At 39.1% G+C, this 13,821-nt stretch overlaps 1 protein-coding gene across 1 annotated transcript in view; it reads left to right on the top strand.

The window, feature by feature from the left end:
* BTC (betacellulin) overlaps window positions 1-6,190 on the top strand; it is a 43,925-nt gene extending 37,735 nt beyond the window's left edge. Inside the window, exons 4-6 of the mRNA XM_080830845.1 lie at window positions 1,523-1,669; window positions 2,751-2,861; window positions 4,274-6,190. Coding sequence (XP_080686971.1) covers window positions 1,523-1,669; window positions 2,751-2,859 — 256 coding nt within the window. The 3' untranslated portion in view covers window positions 2,860-2,861; window positions 4,274-6,190. The remainder of the gene's footprint in view (window positions 1-1,522; window positions 1,670-2,750; window positions 2,862-4,273) is intronic.
* Window positions 6,191-13,821: the final 7,631 nt, after the last annotated feature.

Here is a 13,821-nt window from a genome sequence, read left to right as displayed (position 1 = left end):
TGACAAAGATGCCTAGCTATTTTGCAGGAAGCAATTTTCCCTCATACATCCTTGGGGTCCTTTTGCAATAGATGCCATTAGATATCTTTTCTCTTTTGCTTGCATTGAGCCTCACCTTTCAATTGATGGCTGTGGCTGAGCTAGTTTTTGTTGTAGTTGTTTCAAGCATTATATCAGTTATAATGTTGGCGTTAAAGGATCTCCTTACTTGTGCAAGATAGGCTTTGTGGGAATTAACTACCTTGCTCCTGTCAAACATAACCTATAGAATGGTCTGGCAAATAGATCCTTTGTTTAAAAGATAAAAACAGAACAAAATAAACAAAGCCAAGAAAACCAACCAAGGTTACAGAGAAATTTGTTTAAGAAGCAGAATTTCATCTTTTTGAGATTTATATGATTGTATATGCCACCACCATCTCTTTTGTTTTGAATGAGTCTGAAGGGTTGAATTTGCATTGTTAATGCAAAGGGACTAAATTTCACAACATATATTTTCAGTTTGGAAATGTCCTCCAACAAACTTCTTATGCATATTTGAAGCATCTAACGTGATTCAGAGAATACTTTGGACAGTCCCCAAATCACTGAGCCTTTAGCTTCTTGAGTGTTGCTCAGACAAGTCGTGGGTTGGTCAAAGGGAACCTGATGATTGGGGTAAATCCTAAGTCTATGTTGATAAAGAGTTGACAGACTGAGGAAAGTGAACATCCCCCTTGGAGATTTGTTGCTGTCTGGTCACTGCACTTTATGACGGCCACAGAGAAAGGGGCCACTTACAGGACAGTGGAGGACATGGCGTCCCTCTAGCATCAGATAAAGGAGCTGGAGAGGATAAGACTCACTGTGTTTTGGAAGGATGTGGTTGGAGAGGTGATGAATAAAGGAGCCTCACCTCATCTGTGGCCACGTTGAGTAGCAGAATCAGAACTAGTGAGTGGAAGTTAGAGAGAGAGAGAGAGGGAGGGAGAGAGAGAGAGAGGAATCCTGTTGAATCACATTTATGGAGCCTTCTACGTGTTAGGTATTGGTCTATGAACTTTCACACCCATTACCATGTTGGATCATATTAAATAGTGTAATTTTTAAATAATTTTCAAGAGAACTGGGGCATGTTGAGGGCCCTACAATGGAATGGGAAGTCCTGGGGATTTTGAATTCCTTGTCATAGTATTATTTAAGTGCTTGGGAAAGCTGCGAAGGGAATTTTACCATCCCCTCTCTTTTAAGCTTGGAATCTAAAACTTTAAACTAAGTTTTGGTAATTGCTGTCATCTCTGTTTATTTATATTAGCCATATTGTTAATGTTCAAGTGATGACAGGTTTTCAACCAAGCAAAGAAAGTGAAATTACTTGTGAACACAGCAGGATACAGCTTAATTTGAAAAAAAAATTTTTTTTAAAGGAACTGTGCCCTTTATTAATTCCAGTTAATGACAACAGTGTTAGTTTCTTCAAACAAGAAATGGTAGAGATTCTTCAAAGTCTTGCACTGTTTACCTCGTTGTTTTGTTTTTCCAGCTGCGATGAAGGCTACACTGGGGCGAGATGTGAGAGAGTTGACTTGTTTTACCTCAGAGGAGATAGAGGGCAGATTTTGGTGATTTGTTTGATAGCAGTTATGGTCATTTTTATCATTTTGGTGGTCAGTGTCTGTGCATGCTGTCAGTAAGTATTTTTTAAATTTACTTTTAAGTAAATCTGAGAAACTGTATGTTGCTGTGTCTTCTTCTTTCCTTCCTTCCTCTTTCTTCTTTCCATTTTGCTATGATTTAAATAAATCACATTGTGAGGTTTGCCATTATTTTTATTGAAGTATCTACTTATAAAACACACAATGCATAGTTTTTGTCATTTTACTGAGCATAAGTATTATAATTAAAAATAAAGTGTGTTTAAATCTCTTGATTGGAAAAAAAAAAAAAAAGGTGGACCAAAAGTGTGAAGGTGATCAAAGGTATACACTTCCGGTTGTAAGATAAAAAAGTCCCTGGGATGTCAGCATGGTATGGCAACTGTAGTCAACAATACTCCATTGTATATGTAAGGCAGACATTCAACAGACTGAGCCACCCAGGAACCCCTTCTTAACATATTTAGACTGACATTTTATTTTCTGTAAAACAGGGTGATTAAACCAGATAATCTGTATGATTCCTTTTAGCTATAAAATGGAAAGTTATTTAAATTTTTTTTTTTTACTTGCCTAATGACAAAAAGGAGTTTTTATAACACCAGTTTTGGGGCAGAGCTGAGAAATGGCCTATTTTAGCACATCGATTTGGAATTATGCTTTAAGAAACTGGACTGCAGTCCAGAGTATCTAACACTTTTTTTTTTAAATGTATCAGTAAGTGTAATTAACATATCCAGAGGCCACTCTCACTCTCTTGGTTTTCTGATGTCTGTTTCCAATTTGTACTATTTCTTACTCATGCACTAAATAGTGCTTATTAGTAAAATAACTGGTCCTGGAAATTTTGCTTGTGCTAACCAAGCTTCATCAACAACTAGGTACCATAATATTTCTATTTAGGTAACTCTACTCTATTCACACGTTGGCCAACTGTGGCTATCATTTGGGCCTGGACAGAGATAGGTTGAGAGAGAACCTAGCTTATTTAAGAAAAAAAGGAACCTACAAATTTTTAGCCATCTAGAAATAAGATCATAGGCCCTCTTGATGGTTGATTATATGTTCCCATGAAATAACAGGCTTGTGCTAATGTCTGACACTTTGTTTTCCAAGTCCTCTTTGGAAGCGTCGTAAAAGAAGAAAGAAGGAAGAAGAAATGGAAACTCTGGGTAAAGATATAACTCCAGTAAATGAAGATATTCAAGAGACTAGTATTGCTTAATGGTAAGGTGATGAATTTGGTAGATGGGATACTCTTCAGGTGACCGTTACCTGATGAAATGGGGCTTAACTTTGTCTAGTTAATCAATGATTGGAATTTGATTGTGCTTAGAAACAGCTAAAAGTAAATTGATTTTTTTCATAGAATCCGAAGCTGAATAAAAGACTTTCTCGTTTCTCTCTTTTGCGTGTTACCGCATCGAGAGGCATGTGGAATGAGGACTTTCCTGCACTTTTTCTGGTGTTCTGAGATCATCCTCTTTTCTAATTCTGCATGGTTGTGGTAGTTGGTTTATACTTTTTCTTCCTCTTTTTTGGGTGCAAGGAAGAGGTATTTTAGTTTGATAATCTCACATTAAAAACTAATAACCATGTTTTAATAATAAGCACATTTATGAGCATTTATGCTTTGCCGAACACTGTTCTAAGCTCTTTAAATGTTACATCAATTAGGATCCCACCTGGATCCAAGAAGGAGATTTTGATGAGGGACTGGGAGGGCAGGGTTGGGGAAACCACAGGAACTCCAAGGCTCCTGGAATTTTAACGCTGGCAGGAGGCTGCTCCCTCCCATGCCTGGAAGGGCTGGGGAAGGTTACTTTGGCACTCAGAGGCTGGCCACCAGAGGGCCTATACTCTGCAGGAGCTGTATCTGGGGATGGAAATAGCCACTGCTGGAACCAAAACAAGGAAGAGGAGGAAAGGCAGGAAAAACACCCCCAATTTTCACACCTCCTGCCTTTAGGTCTCCCTAAAGTGCCTCCCATTAGCCAAACCCAAGCAGCACCCAGGAGGCAAGGGAGCCCTTGTGACGTGTCAGGCCCCTCCCCTTGGAGTGCAGAGTTGGGGAGGGAGGTGGGCAGAGAAAGGCTCCCAGGGTACAAAAGGAGGAGGGCTAACACCATTGGTGAGCTAGGGTAGTTTGGCTGTGATAGAGGCAAATCCAATCTGACCAATTTAAAATGAAGGACATGTTTTGGCTCCCATGAACTGGCAGTTCGGAGGGAAGATAGTCTGCACACTTGGGTGAACAAGAGGCTCTCACACCAGGAAACATTATTTCTCTTTTTCTGCTCACATATCAAAGAGTTGGCTTCATCCTTGGCTAGTTCCTCTTAAGTCATAGCGGTAGCAATGAGCCACGGGCTTCCTTGGTCACCTTCAGAAAGAGAGAGCAGTGACTCTCCATAGCTCAAGTAGCAGTAGAAAGAATCTCTTTTCCCAGAAACACCCAGCAGATGCATGGGGTACAGCAACTGCTTGTCGAGAAATCATAATGTTCTCCTAGCTTATTACAGGATGACAGTAATCGTTAATGAACTGAAGACAAAAATGCTGGCTCTAGATTTTTCTTTTTTAATTTCCATAGTACATTTCTCTTAACCAGCTTGCTGTCTTTTCCCTTATTCCTGCAGGCTATGAAGTTACCTCCAGGCTGGTGGCAAGCTTCAAGATGCCTTGCTCATTAGAAAAAGGACAGAATGTGTCTCAGGAAAAGAGCCAGGAGAAATGAATTTTAAATGATGTATTTACTTTTTGTCTGTAATGTTAATCTGTGTTTTTTACTATTTTTATAATAATAAGTAATTTTATTATTGTTCAGTAATTGGGAAAAAGCACTCAGTTAAGAAATTTTAATAAATGTCCACTTAAAGTTTTGTTACCAGTATTACCAGTCAAACAAAAAAGGAGAGAGAGAAGGAGTTTAGATTTTAGGAACTGCATTAAAAATAAAGCTGCCATTTATCCAGAACATACCATGGACCAAAAGTTTAAAGTATATCATTTCCTTTAATCCTTTTAAGAACCTATGAATATCTCCTATGAACCTCATTTCCCATATATGGGAACAGACACAAAGAAGTTAAATAACACAATCCAGATTTACAGAGGTAGGAATTGGGAAGCTGAAATTGGAACCAAGATTTACCCAACCTCAGTTTGGGTTCTTCGCTATGATTTTTATTGATCAGAGTGGGCACAACCCAAATCACTAATATAACCCAAGACTTTAGAGTACATTATGTTTTGCCATGACTCTGAGATGCTGGGGATATTTTCCTGCAGAAACTCAGGTTGGAGAGTCCTGGCTGTATATGTTACTATTACCATCATGTTTTCTGCAGCACCGACTTCTTTTATATTCCTTTTCTCCTTTATAAATTCTCTGCGGCGTGAATAAATTCTTACATTAGTAAAGCAAACAGATTTGCCCCCATAGCTCGGGTAATGAATAAAGATGGAAAGTAAAAGCTTGAGCATCTTTAAGCCCAGGTAAGTGTTCATGCTAACTAAGGGATAAATGATAGCACTGGAAGAAGAAGCTGTTTATTCCTGGGCAATGGTCAGTGACACCACAGCAGAGCCCAGGCACACACTGTCTGTGACCATAGCCTCATTTTTGTTCTTCCAAAAAACAGTACCTGTGATTGCTCTCAAGTGGCTGTTGATGCAATGAAATCATGACCGTGAGCATCTGTTACTTGGGACCGTCTTGCCAAATGTTCCTTCGACTCCATAGTATATTTAATAAAGACTCTTAAAACTGAAAAAGCTAAATCTATATTTAGCCAGTATTCCATATAATATGAAAATGTCTACACTGACTGGATGGGTGATTTATGAAAACTGATGGAAGGTGTCCCCCACTTGCTGTACTTACGCTGTTGTGATGCTAGCCAAGCAGGTTTTATTCCAGAATCCTAGCAGATTTTACTCTGCAGTATAGACGTCACACACAAAGCGAAGAGGAGAATTCAGATTGAAGATGAAGTTGGATGTCACTTTCTAGCACATATCGTGTTTTGAGTCAGAATGAGGTTGTCTTCACAGAAATAGCTCAAATATATTAAGAGTTAAGCCAAATAACTAGTTATCTTCTAAATCTGTTTTTTCTTCTGACTTCATAACCATCCTTGAAACAGGACTATATCCATTGGATTCCTGCTGCATATGCTTTATTTTCAAAAGTCTTCTTCTGGGCTAATCTATGCCCTTGCTTTTTCTCGGTGTACTTTGATACCAAAGTGCTTGAAACAAACGGTTGTTACAGCATTTAAAAACAAAACAAAATGCTGAAAATGTTTCTTCTTCCCTGAACTGATGTTGGTTGACCAGTGGAATCTCTCAAGCCAAGTCAGGCTTGGGAATTTTGTTTTGATCCTAAAATGTAAATGGTGTCTCTTAAAATTTGGTAGGTCTGATACCAAGAAAGAATGTCAAAGATTTTCATATCTTTTAAAAAATGTATTTTATAATTGTTTTGTATATTCTAAATGATGTTGTTTATGTAAACTGTCAACATTATCGTATAATAAAGTAAATTTATTTTTAAAACGAAATGAGCATATTTATTTGGAAATTTTTTTAATCAGTACCATGACTTATTAAGAGAAAGAAATTTGCAGATTTTTGTTTTTAAAATTTTTATATTTTATAGAGATTACAATTCATGCATTTGAAATGATCTATTTTGGTTATAGGTTTTTCTTAGAAACGAATGAATTTGGAAGTGTGGTGGACACCTGTAAGATTGTCTGTCCAGCTGGGGAGGGCATGTGCTATGGCGAGTGCTGTGACGTGTGTAAGCCTGACAACTCACAGACCTGTATCCCTGCAGCAAATAATACATTTTAGGTTAATAAAAAAATTTAAAAAAAAGACTGTCCAACAGCATGGCCATGTTTTTGAACCCCCCACCTATAGCTGCATTTGGTTGGTCTAAGGTGAGTACTTCATGAAGTTGGGTGAATTGGAATCATTCCCAAGGGGATTGTGAACCTGAACAGAAGTTAATCTTTCTGGGTTCTTAGGACATAAAAATGTGGATTTTGAAGCTATTGTGGCCATGTTTTGCTTCACGTGTCCCAGAAAAGCAAAAGAAGCTGGTCAGAGGAGAACAGAGACAAGACTCAAGTTTTCTGACAGTCTGAGTCCCCATTATGTGTAATTCTAAAACTAGCCTCATTCTATTCCTGTCTGTGGGCTCTATGAGACATATTATCATTACATTAAATACTTCATCTGGCTTAAGCTAGTTCTATTTGGATTTTCTGGAACCTGGAACAAAGGTCCTGACCAACTCTGGTGCATCATGAGATTGTGGAGAAGCTGCTTCTCTTTCTCTCTTTTTAAAAAGATTTTATTTATTTATTTGAGAAAGAGAGAGAGAGAGAGCATAAGCAGGGAGCACGGAGGGGGTGGGGCAGAGGGCTAGGCAGACGCAGGCTCCCCACTAAGGAGGGAGCCTGATGTGGGGCTCGATCCCAGGACCCTGGACTCATGAGCTGAGCTGAAGGCAAATGCTCAACAGACTGAGCCACCCAGGTATTCTTGGAGTTTTTAAAATCAGAAATGACATCCTCTATGAAACAGAATGTCAAGTTATGTTTTTCAAATAGTGTCTACCATTGTAGGAGAGGAACACTTCTACCAACTGTATTCTATCTTCACCATACGGCCATTCTAAAGGACGGTTGCAGGGAACATGGAATTCAGCAAGCATCGTCTGCATACCTACTTTTCTAGGCACCGTGCCACCCACCGTGACAAATGCTAGGCAGGAATGAGACATGGCCCCAAGGAAGCTTGCGGTTTGGTGGGAAAAGCAGCTACTCACTGATCATTTCAGTACAATTTGTTGCTCTGGGAGAGGTTGCAGGTAAATGAGATACAAGAAGAGGATGACTAAACCAGCTTAGAAGGCATTGCAGAAGGCTCCTGAAGGATAGTACATCTGAACTGATGACTGTTCCTGGAAAATAAAGGTCTCTGCTCCTGGAGCAGGCTGGATAGTTCTGGGATCCTTGTTAAATTCTATAGAATTTCTTGGGAAGCTCTAGCAGTGGAGGAAAGGGGACTGAGAGAAAAGAACAAATCAACGCTCTCTGCTTTGTTCCAGAATGCTCCGGGCACGATACGACCAAGTACATGAACATATGAGCTGACAGGTGAGATGTTCCTGGTTCCAATGATATTATATTATTAAGTGAATGGGATTTCCTTCCTGAAGTGGATTATGTGGGTCTCTCACATTTCCCACTTCTTATCATTGCCTGTGGAGTAGGCGGGTTACACAGAGAATGGGGTAAAATGCTCTGGGTCACATATGTCTTGCTATTTGGACAAGGCTCTGGTTGGTGCAAAATTTTGTGAAGGAAGTCCAGGACACATTTCAGTGTCATGGATTTAAAACCAAGCTGTTGCCTCAATGAGACCTTCATTTGAGTATATTCTGCATATATTTTGTTATGAGAGCCTAAACACATTGGGGCATTGCTATCATTCATTCAAAAATATTTAGTAAGTGCCTACTAAGTGCCAAGTGTCTTAGTGCTGGGCTTACATCAGTGAAGAATATGGTTAAAAACAATCTGTGACCTCATGGAGCTTATATTCCAGTGGGTATAATCTTTCACAGCATGGAGTTTAAAACAAGGCATACCCAAGAAGTTATGATATCCAGAGGATGTTACCATTAATTAGAATTTTAATCTATGCCACAGGCTTGGAGCATGAAACTCAAGAGGAGGACTCACAGAAGAACTCATTCTTTGGAAGGATTAGCAGATTTCCCTTGATCTTCAAATAATTTACCTATTTTAGTAGTGCCTATTAAGAGCAAAAAAAGTATAACCATGTTTCTTTGGTATAAAAATCTTGGTTTATGCTTTCTTTTTTGTCATGGTTAATGAATAGGGTGCTACATCTGGGCATCTGTTCTTCTTCAAAGAATCATCTACGCTTCAAATAATCTTCCTGAAAAAGAACCTATCCCCATGTGATCATCTTTGGCAAGCTGAGCGTTAATGCCGAACATAACGTGCAAGTACTTTATTCTTGCCTGTTTGCTAACGTTACTAAGTCCTGGGAATGTGTATCTTATAATAACATCTAGTTGGCACTTCTGTAAACCAATTCTCCCCCAGGGCCTTTTAGCTATTGGTGTTTGAAGTCGTCTGAAATTCTGTATTAGGAAACTAAATAAACTGTGTAACTTCAAAAACTATGTCAGCAATTATTTTGGGGAGATAAATTAGGATGAATGTTTCTGCTATTGGAAATTTCAATGTGGATCTCCAGGTATGTTTAGTCAACAGTTCCAGTCAGAACTTGTATTATAAAAACAATGGTAACCAGACTTTTTTTTAAAGACTTTCTCCGTGTTTTACTTCTCTTTTTCAAGCTTAAGTTACACAAAAGTAAATGTGCAACAGAGGTACCTCAAGAGCAGTCTTCTTTTTTCTTCTCCTTTGGTCTATTTAAAAGAAGTCAAACAAACAAAATACTTCACAAACACAGATCTCCTTAATATCACTCACTGCAGCAAGTGTAATTATTTTTGTAAGATGTGTGCAGAATAGTAAAATATTCCAAAATTCCATGAGCCAAGCTGGGGCTGATGATTTTTCATGTGCTGGGTTTTAGTAATAAGTGAGAAAGAACCTTTCTTTGACTTACCCTGTAAAATGATTTTTGAAATACTGCAATGTGTAAACTAATTTTGATAAACCTGTTTCTAGCATTATTCTTTTTTAACACCTAAAAACATTTGTTTACTTAATGAACCAGAACTACCAATTCTTAAAAAAAAAAAATCAAGTACACAGTGTTTTTTTGTTTGTTGGTTGGTTTTGTTTATTTTACTCTTAAAGAGAATCTAGTCCTGCGTATTGAATCTCTACCCCTCTGCTTCCTAACTCTGAACTTCAAAATATCTGAACTCTTAACCAAACCAATGCTCCTGATCATTCTCTCAACAGCACAGGGATGGCGGAAACTTGCTTCCAAACTGTTAAAATGCAAAGGTTTCGAGCACAAGGTCTTTGTTCAGACAAACCTGGGCCTCACTCTTAGGTATCTCACTTATAGTGAGACCCTTGCCAGTTGCTTCACCCTACGAATGTTCTCATCACTACGAAGAAAATAAACAATAAATAGAGAGGACTGTGAGGATTTGATGAGATAACACATGCAAAATACTGAGCTCAGGGGCGCCTGGGTGGCTCAGTGGGTTAAAGCCTCTGCCTTCGGCTCGGGTCATGATCCCAGGGTCCTGGGATCGAGCCCCACATCGGGCTCTCTGCTTGGCGGCGAGCCTGCTTCCTCCTCTCTCTCTGCCTGCTTGTGATCTCTGTCTGTCAAATAAATAAATAAAAACCTTTAAAAAAATACTTAGCTCAGCACCTAGAATATTTTAAACACTCTCTGGGTCTGGGCCCACTTAATGTTAGTTATTATTAGTATGATCAATAATAGTAGTGACTATGGTGATGATGTTCTCAAAATACTGTTACGGAAGACAAGGAAGACTTTTTCTGAAGTTAAGTCACTGCCTTGATACACTGAAGTCTTCTATATTTTTCAGGATTCACAATTCCTCTGGAAAGATTTATCTTTCTACTCTTGTCTGAATGAGCCATGAGTAGTTAGGGTGAAAAATTCCAACTCAGGGACTGGCCCTATGAAATTGCCTTGTTTCTCTCCCTAGATTCCTCCTCTCTCCCTCCTTGAAAGTACCCAATGAGAAAAATTAAAGAAGAATTATTACAATGCTGGTGAAAATACTTCAAGGCCTAATACTTTTAAATGGCGCTGAGATAAGTTCGTTATTTTTGGAGATGGAGTTGGACTTCATTCCTCGCACACTACAATCACTGGAAGTTTTAAAAATAGCTTGGGTCGGGGACTGGGTGTAACCTCTCAGGACTGCTGTTCACAGTGTGTTTGCACAGTAATAATTATTATACCCATTTCCTTTATGATAAACCTAAGGCTCAGGAAGCTAGAGTGCCCTGCCAAATCATACTACCGGTAAATCCTTGTCACCTGCCTCTTAACCTTGGTATCTCAGATCTTGAAAGAAAACTACACTGAAATTATCTATTTCAAATGGATTTCAAATGTTGTTCTAGACTCTACCCACTGGCTAAATAAATGATTACTAAGACTATGGTCGACAAATCTCTGAAACATTTTAAAAAGTAAACAACCAAAGCGGAAGACAAATAAGAAGATTCTGTAGCAACTAGCTGATTTGTTTTTCGTTTGTTTGTTTTTAAAATTCAGACTTTCAGCCAAGTTTACCAGCCTTAGTTATTTTTCCTTAAGTTAAAATATCTGAAAATGGAGAAAAGGACTTTGAGTAAAACACATGTAGATTGAGCGATATGGCATGCACACAAACTTAACATAGGCATATCGTGATCTTAGTGGAGAAAATTTAATTTGGTGGGGCCAAAATAATCTTTCAAACCACAAAATATATGAAGAGGTAAACAGCCTGGGAAGTATTTGGCTGTTTCTAAAGCTTTTATAATTAGTAAAGTTTGTACAAACTGATGTAAATTTAAGATTTTTTTTTGATAACTAAAATTAATTCCACATTGCCTAAATCTCTTGAATTCAATGGAACTTCATCAGTTTAAATTTCACCAATCCAAAATTTGGGACCATCCAGGCATGGGCTAGGCAGATGTTTACCTTCATGAGAACTAAGAAATAGCATTTTGTGGAAACCATAGAGGAGGTTTCAGTGTTATAAGCTTTTCCAGTACATTGAACATTATACTTGTACAGCAGCATCTTGTATTTTTTTTTTCATGGTAATATTATCACCTCCTGTGACATCAGTTATGTGTTTAAAATCAAACTTATCATTTTTGTAAACTAACCTTCAGATCCTAGTTCAATTAATTAAATATTACCAAAAACTGATGATGGGCACACACACAGAAGTGTCCTAAGTGCAGGGAGGGTGGAGAGGAGAACAAGAGACAGCATATTTTTCAAGTAGGAGAAAAGACATACACACAAGTAGCTGTAAGAAAAATCAGAATAAATTCATTCATTCGGAATAGTCAACATTGACTATATGCATAGCATAGTGACAAGTGCTTAGGGTAAGAGGGTGAATGGACTAGACTTAGTCCATGTCCCCATGAATTTTGTTCTCTGGTAGAGAGGATGAGAATTTTACATGTCCAAAGAATATCTTTGTAGTTTGTATTAGGGATTATAGTGGTTAGGGAAGACTCAGGAAAGGTGACATTTATCTCGGCCTGCAAGGATGAGTGGGATATGATAGCAAGTGTAGATGAGAAGACATTTCTAAAGGGAGGTTCAAGCTGAGACCAAACTAACCCTTTTCTGGCTGGGTCACTGTCTGTGTGGAGATGCTCCGAGTAAGCTCAGCAGCCCATCTTGAAGAGGTGGCTGGCCAGCCTGTGACCAAGAGAGTGGGACACTTGCCTACTTTGCCTGAAAGCAAATGTGTACTATATTGCGGATCCATTCCATCACTGAAGAGATTTTGGCAATTGTTCTCAGACTATTCAAGCTAAGAACTGGTAGGGAGGAATTTGGCCTCATTCAGGGCCATCCCAGGACTTCAAAGGGTTTTCCAGTACTTAAGGGCTTCCATTCTACTTCCCCTGGATTCTGTTCCTCCTTGATCAGATCTCAGTCTCCTCAGGTCCTTCTGGGGTCTCACAAGCTTAGAAGCTTAGCCATAAAACGTGTTTTTTCATAAGAAAGGACGGACTTTGTCTTAGGGTTGGCTGGCTTCTTTCTTACCCGCTCCTTAGGCAAGGTGGAAAAAGAGGGAGGATTTCCAATATTTCCTTATTAAGTATCTAAATAAGCAAACCTTGCTACTAGAAGAATTCATTTTCTATCATGCCCTTCCCAAAGAAACGAGTTCCTTTTAATATGGAATTGTTATGCTATTTTTGAAAATGAACAACTTGGCATTATTATGCTAGACAAGCACTTCTGCCTTCCACATGTATCTCTGAAGTTACATCACAAAGCTTTCTTTCTTTAATAAAGAGAGCACTTTATGGTGATCGCAGGGTGGTGAGATCAAGTCCAGAGTCAGGATCTGTGCTCAGCAAGGGGTCTGCTTAAGATCCTCTCTCCCTCCACTCATCCCCCTCTACCCTGAGTGCACGTGCACACACACTCTCTCTTTCTCTCAAATAAATAAATAAATCTTAAAAATAATAGCACCTTAGGGAAAATGAGAGGGAGGTCTTAGTTTTAACTCACTGCAGATGAGGTCTATGTGCCAGGAAGGAGAGGAGCTGGATGTCCTCTATGGGTAAGAGAGCTATAGATTGGATGGGAGTTCAGTAAGTGAGAGAGTTGAGCAAAAAATTCCACTTGAGGAGAACAACCGTTACAGACAAGGTCCCATGGGTTTGTGAATGGGAGCACATTTGGAGAAGGCTGTATGGGACAATGTTGAGGTTTAAGCGAAAGACACCCAGTCAAATCTGAATTTCAGGTAACCAAAAAAATAACATTTTTGTGTAAGTATTTCCGAACATGCTATCAATGTGGGCATTTTGTATTTACTTGCTAAGTCTGACAACCCTAGCGTGGGAGAGTGGAGCATGGTGTGTTGAGGGGAGTACACCTAAAGAGGAGGCTGTCCGGTAGAGACAGGACAAGATAATACTGCACCTTCCATGACATGCTAAGAATTTGTGGACTTTACTGGACAGGAAGGACAAAACATTCCTGGCAAGCAAGTGACAAGGTAAGATATATCATTTAGGAAGATGATTCTGCAGGTATTGTGAAGGGTAAACTGAAAAGTTGAGAACTGAAGGACAGGAGAAATGACAGGAGCTGGATTGGGGAGGTATAAATATTAAGGCTGTGATATACTGAGGGCATTATGGTAAGAGAATCAACATGATCTCGTGATCTGTTGAATTGGGGGATGTGAGAGTAGGAAGAGGCAGAGAGGACTGAGAGTTCCACAACAATGATGGGGTAGCTTTTGATGTGATTAGTTGAAATCTGGATTGGGGAGGAGGAGCAGGCAGGGGTGGAGGCTTGAGGGGAAGCAGTTGAGATGGCAGCTTCTGTTTAAAAAAATAGATTGAGGACTCTGGGCACATCTTTGTAGAGGAGCTACCAAATAAGCTAGACCTGAAGTTCAAGGCAAGTCCAGGTC

Source organism: Martes martes (genome assembly GCF_963455335.1).
Source record: "Martes martes genome assembly, chromosome: 2".
NCBI lineage: Eukaryota > Metazoa > Chordata > Mammalia > Carnivora > Mustelidae > Martes > Martes martes.
Note: the sequence above shows the minus strand (reverse complement) of the source record. Positions and strands in the feature narration are given on the sequence as shown.